Consider the following 13,494-nt stretch of genomic DNA (forward strand, 5'->3'; position numbering starts at 1 on the left):
GCTTTCTTTTAGCATAAATGTCTGGCAGTGGTTGGCTGAATTTTGGATGGATGCTGGCTTGTCGGCTCAACTTCTCCTCCTTCATTTCCATCGTTTTATCCACCTTTTCCACCCTCATGGCTTTCCTTTCTTTCATAACAAATGGACTAACGCGTTGCTTTTACGAGCCATCCTCTCGTCTATATTGTTAATCGCATAGTCCATCGCGATGTGCGATCGCTAGAGTATGCGGAATTTTGCCAATGTTTATGATATTGGGATTCCATTGGATTCTTAACAAGCTCACCGTAGTAACTTCTGTCCTGTATTTTTGTGAGAGAAAAAAACACTGAACCTTGTATACCGTACTCACCCATTATAAGAATTCTTGTTCACTGTAAAAACTTTGTTGTAGGCAATTGTATTTCCTTATCTTTGTCTTGCTATTTTTTTCTTTTCTTCTTCTTCTTCTTCTTTTCTTTTTTTTTTTTTTTACATTAAACTAAGAATTATTATCATACACATTTCATAGTTTGTATTCATTGTTATTAGCTGTTTAAGTAAACATGTCTGTATGAAATTATTCACTACTTTGTCAGGTTTGAATTACTACTCTGATGAAGCATAACCTGTTGATATCATTAAAAAAAGACAAATTAAATTTAAGGATGCAAAATAAATAATTAAGTTTTTGTCGAAAGATACAGAATTCTATAAAAATTGATACATTTCTGAGCAATGGGTTGAAAAATATTTTAATTTTCAATCTGATAGACGTTTTACTACTTTTAAAATTCGTTTACCATAGAATGTTCATGTAAGCTTCGTTTATTTTGCTATAAACTATAAATTATGTCTTTTCTCTCTATCCATAAAACAATGAATTTGTACTTGATAATAATAAAGGCTATCTTATACATAAGAAGTCATAAAGTTAAAATAACATAAACTTAAGCTTTGATTGTATTCATAATTTTCTCCTTGTCTATAATTTGATATTTATCATTTATACAATCATTATTATATATTTACAAAACATTCTTTTTCTTTCTTCAAAAATTGTTAACTTAATTAATATATCTTTAATGAAAGATCAATCATATTTCATCTAACTTATTGATAAATTGGATACTTTGAAAAAAAAAAAAAAGAATTGTTAATTTCTTTAAATTAATCTTCTTTCTACTTCACATAAAGATATTTTATATTAATAATATTAGTAGTGACAAAATAGATATTTAAATTATAAATTTATTATAAAGATAATAACGTGTTAACCGACACTTAATTTAATAAAATTTTACAGACTATAAGTAAGGAGAATAAATGTCAGTATTTATAAAAGCAGACATACAAAACATGATATAAAAGACGTACTGTTAAATAAAAAAAGTTATTCTATAATAACAATGAGTTTAAACATTTATTAACGAATGTTTTTATTTTTATTTTTTTGTTGTCGTTAACGTTTTATTTTAAAAATAAAGGGGCTATGGATATTATTAATCTATTGTCAAAAAAATATTAAACAAAAAAAAATTGAAAATTATTATCCAATTAAATTGGATTCTTGTAATTATATTATTATTACACAAAGAATGTTATTATAATTCAAATATTAATTTTGGTCACTGACATTCTTATATTTATCTTTTGTTTACTCTACTTCGTCAAATTCATGATATCAAGTGATGTCCAGTAACTATAAGTGTAATAATAAAATTAATGTTTTAGTCAATTAATTTTATTTGTTAACCTTTAGTGGCTTAATAGTTTATCTTAATAAAGTTATCGTTTAAAATAGCATGACTATTTAATTTGTAGGCTCTATTATTAATTACTCTGTTCATAATAATTATGCACACTCGGAATGCTATTTAAATTGTATATATATATATATGAACAAAGCACGCACACACACAAAATTTGCTACCTAATGAAATTATATTAGCATTATTGTATCAATTGAAAATTAGGTCACAATAGAATCAATCATAAGCTTTCTTACTAATGAATAACATAGTTTTACTTATTATAATTTTGTTTATAGTTTCAATTCCATGCGTATGATTTACAAAATTTATAATAAAAAACAGAATTTCAATTTCTAAAGTATTGTTATTTATTAATTGGCAATAAATACTTATTTATTTACTAATATATTTACTTTTATTCTACTTTGTTATTTGCTAATATTATAAACATTTATATGCTCAATTATTGTGAAAGATTTATTCAATAGCAAATTTACTTCATTTTCAAAATTAATTTTAAATACCTAAATTATAGATGAAATGTTCACATTATAATACGCAAACAGATATTTTTATAAAAACTTGAATTTTATTAAAAAAAATTACCAAAAACTTTGAATTATTTTTATATTAGAATACCCTAATTATTAGAGTATTATTTTACTTTAAAATTATTCTACTTTATCTTATTTAATAAAATAAATATTAAGTATAATATTTTCAGAAAAAAAAACTATACTAAAAACAAGTATCATTTATTTTATGTATGGATATAAAGAGACGACAATTGATATAGTATTGAGTATGTGCGATTTCTGTTTAATATAAATTAATATGCTGCGAATAGAATTAAAATTTTAATAAATAGCAGTGATCTGCTGAATTCATTGCAAAATATAGAATTATTTGATTTTGATTTTTTTACAATATATAATTTTGCGTTAAAACATTTCTATTTACTAAATATGAAAGGAAATATTAGAACAATCCTTTTATTATAAATAGCCTAGTTATTGTATTTGTGAAATTTTATTGTTTTAGGTTGATGGATTTCTAATTTTGTATACTTAGAATTTTTGTGAATTGTAAAATTTCTTACCAATATGACTGAATACAAACTTGTTGTGGTTGGGGCTGGTGGCGTTGGAAAATCAGCACTTACTATTCAACTGATTCAAAATCACTTTGTAGACGAATACGATCCAACAATTGAAGATTCTTATAGAAAACAGGTATTGATATTAGTAATTTAAAAATCTGCTATGAATTACATCTGCATATAAGTGCAAAATTATGATATGTCAATCAATGTTAAAAATTATATTATATATCCGCAGGTCGTTATAGATGGAGAAACATGTTTATTAGATATTTTAGATACGGCAGGTCAAGAGGAATATAGTGCAATGAGGGATCAATATATGAGGACGGGAGAAGGATTTTTATTAGTATTTGCTGTTAATTCAGCTAAAAGTTTTGAGGTAAATGAATATGAATAATAAATAAACTCGTGTGTAGATTTTCTTTGATAATTAATGTATATATAAAATAATATAATCTGCATTTGGAAATATTTTTTTACAATTTCATCTATATTAGTGTAATTTTTTGCCATACCAGTCAAGACTTTTACTCTAATTTTTAAAAAAAAAAGCCGAACAAAACTAAAAATTACTTATTTTTCTTATAGGATATTGGAACATATCGCGAACAAATAAAGAGGGTAAAGGATGCGGAGGAAGTGCCAATGGTATTGGTTGGCAACAAGTGTGACCTCCAGCAATCGTGGGCTGTAAATATGACACAAGCGAGGGAAGTTGCCCGTCAATATGGAGTGCCGTTTGTTGAGACATCGGCTAAGACAAGAATGGGAGTAGACGATGCATTTTACACTTTGGTGAGTATTTCTAAATTATAGATTTGGATTAAAAATAAATTTATCCATGATTCTTACAACTTTCGGACTACAAAATTTGTCGTATGAAAAGAATTACATGTGTTCTTCTTAAATATATATTACGAATTAAATAAACTAAAAAAAACTTATAATTAATTTACAAAAAACAATTATTTCACGGTATAGATATATTGTACGGGTCATATTTTTTCAATCATTTTACGTCAAAATTGATTTTAGCTTGCTTACACAAAAGAAATATAATTTAAAAGATACGTTTAGTTATTTATATTGTATGAAATGTTACTATTATAGAAAATAAAATTTAGTATATTGCATATTCACTTGTTAATTTTAAATTAAAGAAAAAAATGAAACTAACCTATAAAATTTGCATGATTACGAAGTTTACGTAAAAATGAACTTTCTTTATCGAAAAATGATTTATTTTAAAAGTTAATGTAGTATTAAAAAATCATATTTCAATAATACAATTTACTTTCATTGAATTTTAATAAATCCAATGTTAATGTAATTTATGAAATAACAATTTTTTCATATTAAACATAAATAGATTTTTCATTAATTTTGAATAATTATGCATTTAATACGTATGATTAATTATTTTTATAACTTTTTAAAAATCTGAAATATTAGATAAAATATCTTGTATAATATAACAGTTATAATTGCAGTAAAGTATGATATCACAAAATTTAATTATTTTAAAGTATGACATCACAATGACACTATGAAACGATGTGGCTTCCGCATGCTTTAATCATCATGTAAAAAAAGATGCAATTAAACTGTCACACTATTTTAATCTAATGAATCAAAAGAATTTCATATTAATTCTTCAATTTGTTTAATTATAATATCGAAATAATTTTTCAGATAAAGTGCTGCTTACTTATATAAAAAATAATGAATTAAGGATTTTCTAATCATGTAAAAATATTTTAAATTTAAAGAACAAATTAATATATCTTATTCTGCTTTGATTAATATTATGCTGTATTTAATTGAAATTATCTATAAAGCAATACGTTTCAAATGCTTACAATTAGTTAATCTTATTATAGTTTCAAAGAAAATGTTATAATAAAGAAATTTTTTTTATATTATAGGTAAGAGAAATACGAAAAGATAAGGAGCAAAGAGGTAAAGAAAAGAGAAAACGCATGAAGGCTGGTAATTCAAGTCGCAGGAAACACCGGTGCTGTATTCTTTAAAATAATTAATAATTTTGTCATTCAAGAGCTAAAATGTAAGAAGCTTTAGTATGTTTATCTCGTATTCATCGAGTAATTAATATTGCACTATTCTCAATTAAGTCATAAAAAGTGGGAGAAGTGCAAAAATTATACACAATTCTCTTTATCCAACACTGAAGAAAGTTTATCAATCTACTTTAGTCGGTACTATCCAACTCTTGATTCGATACATTTATATAAAAACAGACTCTTAAATACTTACGATTTTTAATATGCTTCTTTTGTCGGAAAACTTTAACTTAGGAGTGCATTACAATACAGTGTGACGTTATTTTTTACGTATTTAATACTTAAGTGTTTTTGAGTATTGATATATAAGTATAGATAATTAATTGTATTAATTTTACAATGGGAACTTTGTTGTGGCAGTGAAACGACAAAGTTAATAAATAACAAATAGCCAAATGTTCAAAACGCCAATATATTTCCGCGTTGATTATATTTGAAAGGCAATAAATTTGTTACTGTGATTATCTGGCCTATAACTTCAAAAATTAGATTGAAACAGAAATTTGTATGCAAATTATATAAAAATTATGTACGAATAATGCATAAATCATACACAGTACTTGCGAATTATTTTATACAGCGTTTTCACAATTGCTATTGAATGTATATTATAATTTTTTTGTTACTTTTATAAAACAATGAAAAAAGAAAAAAATGAAACAAAAACATTATGTAGTAAAAACGCTTTTGTATTCAGTATACTATGGCACTTTTTTTGTATTATATATTAATTCTATATATAATTTTATATATGTGTATAATTTTCTGTTTATAAAAAACTTTTTCGAGCTCCTTTTCGTTATAAGAATTTTAAAAATTTCGTTCAAAATGTATAAAATAATGAGATTAGAACATTTATTCTATACCTACAGTAACAAAAGATCTGTAGAAAAAATTTTTCTCCGATATCATATATCTTTTTATTGAAACTTTTTAAATACATAAATATTTCTACATCAACTATACAATTATATAATTCACGAAAACGAAGAAGCTACAGACAGTTAGTGCTAGCGAAATTAGCAATAAAATAAAAAGAACTTGTAAAGTTTAGCTTATATATATATATATATATATATATATATATGAAAAAATAACAAACGTAACAATTTTTATTCTGTGTGATATAAACGATTTTTTTATTATTTTAATAACGCGTTAAGACAGAACCTTATTCAACAAAACTCCCATTTAGATCAATTCGTCCTTATAGTCTGTTTTTTTTTTTTTTTTTTTTTTTTTTTTTTTTTTCATCTTTACCGAAATTTGCAAAATATCGTTATTACAAACTTAATTTTAGGATATTCGCTAACCCTCTTATCTTTGTATTAGCGATTATATTTTTTATATAAACTTTTGTATAATGATTCTACGTAGGTATTGTATTATCTCATTTTGAATTCTCGATAGAAATGAAAATTAAATCTTTGTTCTTCCATCGCCTTATTTTTGAGGAACATAATATTGCCATTATATACAATAGCAAACGTGCAAATATATAAACTGACTTCGCATTGTTGCCTCGATTTTTATCATTATCATCATTATTATTATTATTATTATTATTATTATTATTATTATTATTACTATTACTATTACTATTACTACTACTACTACTACTACTACTACTACTATTACTATTATTATGATTATTCTTTTTATTAAAACGATAGTCGTTAGAAAATGAATTGAAACAGTACTCCGATATTTCTAGGATTCTGTCTCCGATACAGATTTGACACTATAAATTCATACAAATTTTCCTCAATCCTAAGATGCAGAATTTTTTTATAGTTTTGAATAACTCGCAACCGAATTTGCTCACAACCAAGTACGCTCATTCATTTTCCCTTTAAATCTATAATTTTACAGCTTATAAAATGAAAGCCGAGTTAAACGTATCTAATAGGTTTGTTGTTTAAAAATAATTTACTTTTATAAATCGACAAAGCAATAAAAATCTGTACCATTAAAGATATAAAATCATTAGAAGAAATATCGGAGTCCTGCTTTAAAGGCGCGAGCATAATTCACGAGAGTGGCGCTGACTCAGTGGAATTCCTTCATCCATGATACATGTTCGTGATTCTCTTCTGTGTGCGGGCGTGTGTGTGTGCGCATGTAGTTGCAGCGCCATCGCCGATCTATCAGATCATGCCTATTTTTAAGTTCGCACAAATGTGCTAACATACACTAACATTATGGTCGTTGTTAATTGCAACAAACAAATGTTAGATCGTTTCGTCTTGAGGTGATGAAGCTTTACCGATTTCTTGGAAGCTATCGATTTCTCGATGACATATCCATATAATAATTATAGCGTAAAATAGTTTCTTACTTTTGTAGGATGATAGCTCAGTGTTTGGGTTGTTTGGATTTCTTATAGCTCAAAGTACAAACTGAAAGAGTAACGAGTAAAATTTACTTAAAAGTCTGTGTTAGATGTTATTCGACTCCATAGAGCAACCAATTTTTTTTATATTGAAAATAAAATTTATATAATAGCTAATTGTAATAGTGTTTTTATCTGAGATTTACAATTATATTATCTTAAACTTTTTTTTTTTTTCAATTTAATAAATCTGTTCAAACCTAAATAGTTTTTCTTTGAATTGTATTGCTCGACTTAAAAAAAAAAACTCTTTATCTATATAAAAATTATTGGTTTTTTTTTTTTTTTTTTTTTTTTTTTTTTTTTTTATACTAAAAGACATTTGTAGTAAATAAGTAATTTTCATTAGATAATTGAAAGTTCTTTGAAGTACATTTGAGCATGACAATTTCATTATATTTCTTTAAACTATTCATATAGAACTAATCATGGAGATTCATTTGCTGCAGAATAAATCAAAGATAAAAAATAATTTTACAACGATATATATATATATATATATATATATATATATAAAACATGACAAAATTACAATATACTTTATACAATCAAAAATATAAAAAATTGTATTTATAATAATTATGAAATTGTAATGCAATAATTTTTAATACCTTTGAGAATTGATCAGTCCAATTACTTAATATTATTCAGATATTTACAATTGAATTACATATATAAAATGAGACTATAATAATTACTTCTTTACAGCATTTCGACAAAATAATTAAACAAATATCACCATATTAATATTAATGTCATAGTGTAGACCAAATTTATATCTCCAAAATTTTTATATAAATAACGAAATTATTTTATATAAATGTGATCGTAATATACTCGTAAAAAACTATTTTCTTAATACTTCGTATCAACCAAGTATAAATCTTAACGAATAAAATAATTTTAGATTAATAAAAATCTATACTTAAATACAAAAGAACTATTTTAAGAAAAGTGAAAAAAAAATTTTTGATTAATCGTGCAATTGCGAATGGCATGATAGTTATTAAGCCACAGTTACATTATTAATGCAATAGTTGATATTCCTGATGTTTATATTTGTATGATAATAATTCGATTTACTTTGAACGAAAATCGGTAAAACTTTACTCAGTGTAAATGCATTGACACAATATGAAAATTAATTTAGGTAAATACACAAATTCATTATGATTACTTTGATAATAATTCTGTATATAGATACAGTGCTAGGGTTGCGTTTTTTCTGCCTTTTTATGAAAAAAAAAAAAAAAAAAAAAAAAAAAAAAAAAAAGAGAACAAACAAGAGAGAAAAAAAAAAGAAAAAAAACGAATGTTATACATAAATAATAATGAATTTTTCGATTCTTACTTTAATCTTTCATATTCGAATGAATAATGAAGTTCTTAATCATAAGTACTGTATAACACATATTGCATATAAATAAATATGACGAGAAATAAATTTTATTAAAAATACATTTCGTTCTTTTGTTTTACTTATTTAAGAATTTCATAACTGCCGTTACTTCCTATCATTTTCTTTCCTTAATTTGCTCCATCTTATTAACTTTTGTACTTAATCATCTAATTTAATTGATCTATCAATGTTAAATAGAAATGTAGGGCATTTAATTTAATCAATATATCTTAAAGCGTTGAAATTTCTAAATCGTAATTTTTTTTACGCTTTACAGCTTATGTATAATACACGTTTTATTTTATGCATTATTTATTTCAATACGATGAAATGATATTTAATAATTCAATTTATAAATGTTAATATATCTATTTTATGCTGTAAACAGTCAATTATTAGTTAAATAAAATGTTTCTTGAAACGAATCGAAGAAAAAAAAAAATCTGTTTATTCTCCTATACAATAATACTTAATATTATAAATTGTAAATACATTATTGGGCTTCTAAAAATTTTTAGTCTTCAACAATTATTACTAAGATATTACAATTCTTTTTTTTTTTTTTTTTTTTTTTTTTTTTTTTTTTTATTTCGACAATACAAGACAACATTTTTTGCTTATTTATGAAAATAATTAATATCAGATAATATTCGAGCAAGATATCTTCATTTGAATATTTGAATAAATATACAAACGCTGTAGTCATACTTGTCATACCATTCCTGAAAGCAAATAATTTATTTAACGATACTAGACATTAAAAAAATTATTATAAATACATTTCACATTTTTTGCGAAGAATTAAATTGGAAATCGTTAATACAAGTGAACGTTAAATTCTTCTTAATTTCTTTAAATACCTACGAAGCAATGTATAGTAGTGGTCGTGTGCCTAACATTTCAAAAAATAATGACTGAATTTTTGGAGAGAATGATAAATGTAAAATGTTAATATCTTCAGTATTTATGAGTTTTAAAATTTTGTCAATTTAGTTGCTGTACAATATTTTTCTATAATATGACGTTATGCTGTATATTTATTTCATATGAATATTTTTCAATATTTTTCAATGCTGCTCATTTTCATTCATTCTAGTCGCATATTGTCCAATGCTTTTCAATACTTTATTATATTCAACATTATGCCTTAATTATGAAGAAATAAAAATAAATAAAAGTATATAGTAATCCGCACGCAAACGATGATAAATTGATAATTTCATTAAAAAATGTTAAACAAAATCAATATATTTTTTAAATGCAACAAAATACTTCGTACAATGTGAAAATGTATAAATTCAAAACAAAATTTACTCCATTTCACAGGAAATTAACTATAATTTGGAACTCTCGGTATCTTCGTTATAAAATGGAATGGTCGAATCACTATTTATCATAATCTGTAATCATAATAAATATAAGTTTCTTACTTAAATTAACTTTCTCAAGCTTTCTTACATTAACATTCTCAAGGTAAATGCCCCACCTGTTTTGAAAGTTTATTAAAATGCTGCGAGGCTATGTTGTTACCAGATTGATGTACCATCCTCTTGAAATAGCCATTGTTCCGCTGTAATAATACATAAGGCTCGTCGAATTCAATGGCCACGCCATCCTGCATTACGAGGATTTTATCACTATCCATTATAGTATTTAATCGATGAGCTATCATTAATACAGTGCAGTCCTTAAATGAATTTCTAATAGCCTTTTGAATGAGGTCATCGGTCACGGGATCGACATTAGCCGTTGCTTCGTCCAGAACAACAATTTTATTTTTTTTCATGATTACTCGAGCCAAGCAAAGAAGTTGCCGTTGCCCGAGACTAAGATTACATCCGCCCCGCTCGATATTTTGATCCAATGATTTAAATACTTTATTCAATTCAACCTCTTCTAAAGCCGACCACAGTGATACGTCGTCGAATTCGTGCAATGGATCAAGATTATCCCTGAGCGAAGCCGTAAATAACATCGGCTCCTGAGAGATTATTGAGATTTTACTGCGTAAATTAAGGAGGCTGACGTTTTTCGTATCAATGTTATCGATTATTAACGAGCCATCGGTGTCCACTAATCGGAATAGCGCTGATATCAATGATGTTTTCCCCGAACCGGTGCGTCCAATTATACCGACCTATAAAATAATCGCTAACACTAGAACATCGAATGATTTTTAAGAAATACGAGATCCATTTACCTTCATCCGCGAGTTAATTGTGAAATCGAGATTCTTCAAAACTGGTTGATCTTCACTCGAGTAGCGAAGATACAAATTTTGAAATTTAACCTCACCATACTGCGGCCATGACTTCTCTGGCAGCCGATCGGATTCAATCTCAAATGGACCCTCCTGATTCAATTCGGTGAATTGAAACATCCGCTCGATGCTAGTCATCTGAGCCATCACCTCCGCAATTTGCTTCATTGTAAACTGAAGCATACCGCAGATGGCGAGTACTTGAGTAAGTACGAGGCCTATGTGTCCAGCAAAGATGTTATCGTTATTCAGGAAGATGAAGCTGTAGGTGACAAAGGCCAAAAAACCAATCGAGACAAAATCCAGCCAGAAGCCAAAAGCAGCGGCGGCAGCCAAAATGAGACTGTGAGCGGCGGTGTGATCGTTTTGTCGATTGTCGAATTCTTTGCGAATAATTTGTTCGGCTCGACAGGAGCGTATCGTCACCAACCCAAGTAAAGATGAATTGGCCAGCGAGAAAACTGGACTTTTGGCTATAAAGAGAAATTATGATATCCACTCGTGTTGTTTGCCAAAGATGGGATGATTTATGGATGAGACAAGAAATGTGCGTTATTGTTTAGTTGATGATAATAACGATACGTGGCCTTTATCGTTGCCAAGATAATGTAGATTTTAAATGAAAAGTCCTTGGTTTTATTGATATTAGAGCGTCTTTAAAGCGTCACGAGACCCTGTATTATTGACATTCTTATTAACAAAACAAAAACAAAACAAAACAAAAAAACTTCAAATTGGATAATAATTTTACGTAAATTTTAATAAAATTTTGTTTTATTAATTGCTTATTAATTGTTACTGTTGCTTTTATTAATTTGTTAATCGCAACACGAGAGTTCAATTATGCCAATAGCAATTTAATTTAATTGATTTTGAGAATTAGACAAATTGGATCTTTGTCATTGAAGTTACGGCGGAGCATTTAAAAAAAAAAAAAAAAAAAAAAATGCAATTCATACGAATCTACCTGTTAAATATGAAAATTATGACAATTTCTTACCATTACCCTCAAGTCGCTTAATATTCTGCACAGTAGAGATATAAATGTTGTTGATTTTTAAAAATATATATATCATAATTAACAGCGCAAAAATTGTCCACCAATTAATTATAAGCATTTGTATAACCACTCCGATCGTAAAAACAATTCTGTCCATTGCAATGAGCATAGCATTTGGTAGTGACTCGTCTACAGTCCCAGTATCCTTTGAAAAGCGATTCAATATTCGTCCTGTCAACATGCAATATTTCCTCTTCAAACTCATTAAATATAATTATTTATACTTGAACAATTTACCGGAAGGATTGATATCGAAAAATTGCATCGGCGCCCTAATTAAACGACTGAACATTGCGTTGTGTATATTTTCGCTCGAGTTCAAAAGAGTTCTATAAAATAAAATATTTCGAATAATTGAAAGAACAATAATGCCCAAAATTAAGCTTCCATATATGATGAGGAGTATCTTGTTGTCTAAACAAATGTCCCATATTCCAGTCGATGTGACATTTGTACCATTCAATGGTAAGTTTAAGCACTTTTCCTCTTGATTGGTCCTAAAAGGTATTCACGCACTATTAGCGTTTAAGAATAAACTCTACCGTTAGCTTTGAGAATGTGCATTTAAAAATGGACAGAAAAGGGGATAATAAGATATTGGAAGGGACGATAACTGAAAGGACAAAGGACAAGAGCACTTACCAAAATGCCAACCAGTAATCGAAAGCACTGACAATAAGTTGGGTCAAAATAAATAACGACATTAGGATGGAAAATTTAAAATACGAAGTACCGGTTAGGAAATATTTAAAGAACAATGATTTCGTAATTCTTCCCTTGGCCAAAAGTTCCTCGGTTTTTTTTGGCGCTTTCTCTTGCCCTTTGGTCGTAAAGACAGAAATGTGACGCGATCGGGCATCGTCGTTGATGCAACTTATTTCTTGCATCAATTTATCCGACTCGCCGTTCAGTGACAATAATTGACGGTAGCGATTATTTTCATAGAATTTCTGGAACGCTCCTTGGAACTCCACTTGTCCCTGAAATATTTCAATGCCCGTATTAATAATGCACACGCAACCACGCTCCAACACCCTTAACGTTACTTTCACTTCTTACGTTATTCAATAAGATAATTGCATCGGCTTGTTTCAAATACTGTATTTGATGTGTTACGAGAATTCTCGTTTTATCCTTCAAATATCCATTGATACAATCCTCGAATAAACTTTTACCAACATGATTGTCCACTGCGGATAGAGGATCGTCTAATAAATATATATCAGCATCTCTGTAAACTGACCTAAGCAAATGTTTGATGTTTTAACAGCAGTCGGTACATTGCTCGTGTTTGCTTATTTGCCGATTCACTTTAATATCCGTCTCGGGCATTCTAATCGCTCGAATGCGAATCGACATTTCGACTTCGCACAATGCTGAACGAGAGAGTTCCCGTATTTATATTGGGGTTGTGTGTGTGCGTGTGCGTGCGTGCGTGTGCGTGCGTGCGTGTGCGTGCGTGCGTGT

At 27.3% G+C, this 13,494-nt stretch overlaps 2 protein-coding genes across 2 annotated transcripts in view; one reads left to right on the forward strand and one right to left on the reverse strand.

The window, feature by feature from the left end:
* The window catches only part of Ras85D (ras-like protein 1), a 5,542-nt gene extending 557 nt beyond the window's left edge, over positions 1-4,985 (forward strand). The window contains exons 2-5 of the mRNA XM_011506789.1: positions 2,775-2,965; positions 3,071-3,214; positions 3,424-3,630; positions 4,761-4,985. Coding sequence (XP_011505091.1) covers positions 2,837-2,965; positions 3,071-3,214; positions 3,424-3,630; positions 4,761-4,865 — 585 coding nt within the window. The 5' untranslated portion in view covers positions 2,775-2,836 and the 3' untranslated portion in view covers positions 4,866-4,985. The remainder of the gene's footprint in view (positions 1-2,774; positions 2,966-3,070; positions 3,215-3,423; positions 3,631-4,760) is intronic.
* A 5,056-nt stretch (positions 4,986-10,041) lies between these two features.
* LOC105368393 (multidrug resistance-associated protein 4-like) overlaps positions 10,042-13,494 on the reverse strand; it is a 16,314-nt gene continuing 12,861 nt past the window's right edge. The window contains exons 11-17 of the mRNA XM_011507402.1: positions 13,087-13,270; positions 12,670-13,007; positions 12,265-12,524; positions 11,968-12,198; positions 10,908-11,440; positions 10,194-10,844; positions 10,042-10,107 (exon numbers count right to left, since the gene is read on the reverse strand). Coding sequence (XP_011505704.1) covers positions 10,042-10,107; positions 10,194-10,844; positions 10,908-11,440; positions 11,968-12,198; positions 12,265-12,524; positions 12,670-13,007; positions 13,087-13,270 — 2,263 coding nt within the window. The remainder of the gene's footprint in view (positions 10,108-10,193; positions 10,845-10,907; positions 11,441-11,967; positions 12,199-12,264; positions 12,525-12,669; positions 13,008-13,086; positions 13,271-13,494) is intronic.

This window comes from Ceratosolen solmsi, unplaced genomic scaffold (genome assembly GCF_000503995.2).
Source record: "Ceratosolen solmsi marchali unplaced genomic scaffold, CerSol_1.0 scaffold6, whole genome shotgun sequence".
Lineage (NCBI taxonomy): Eukaryota > Metazoa > Arthropoda > Insecta > Hymenoptera > Agaonidae > Ceratosolen > Ceratosolen solmsi.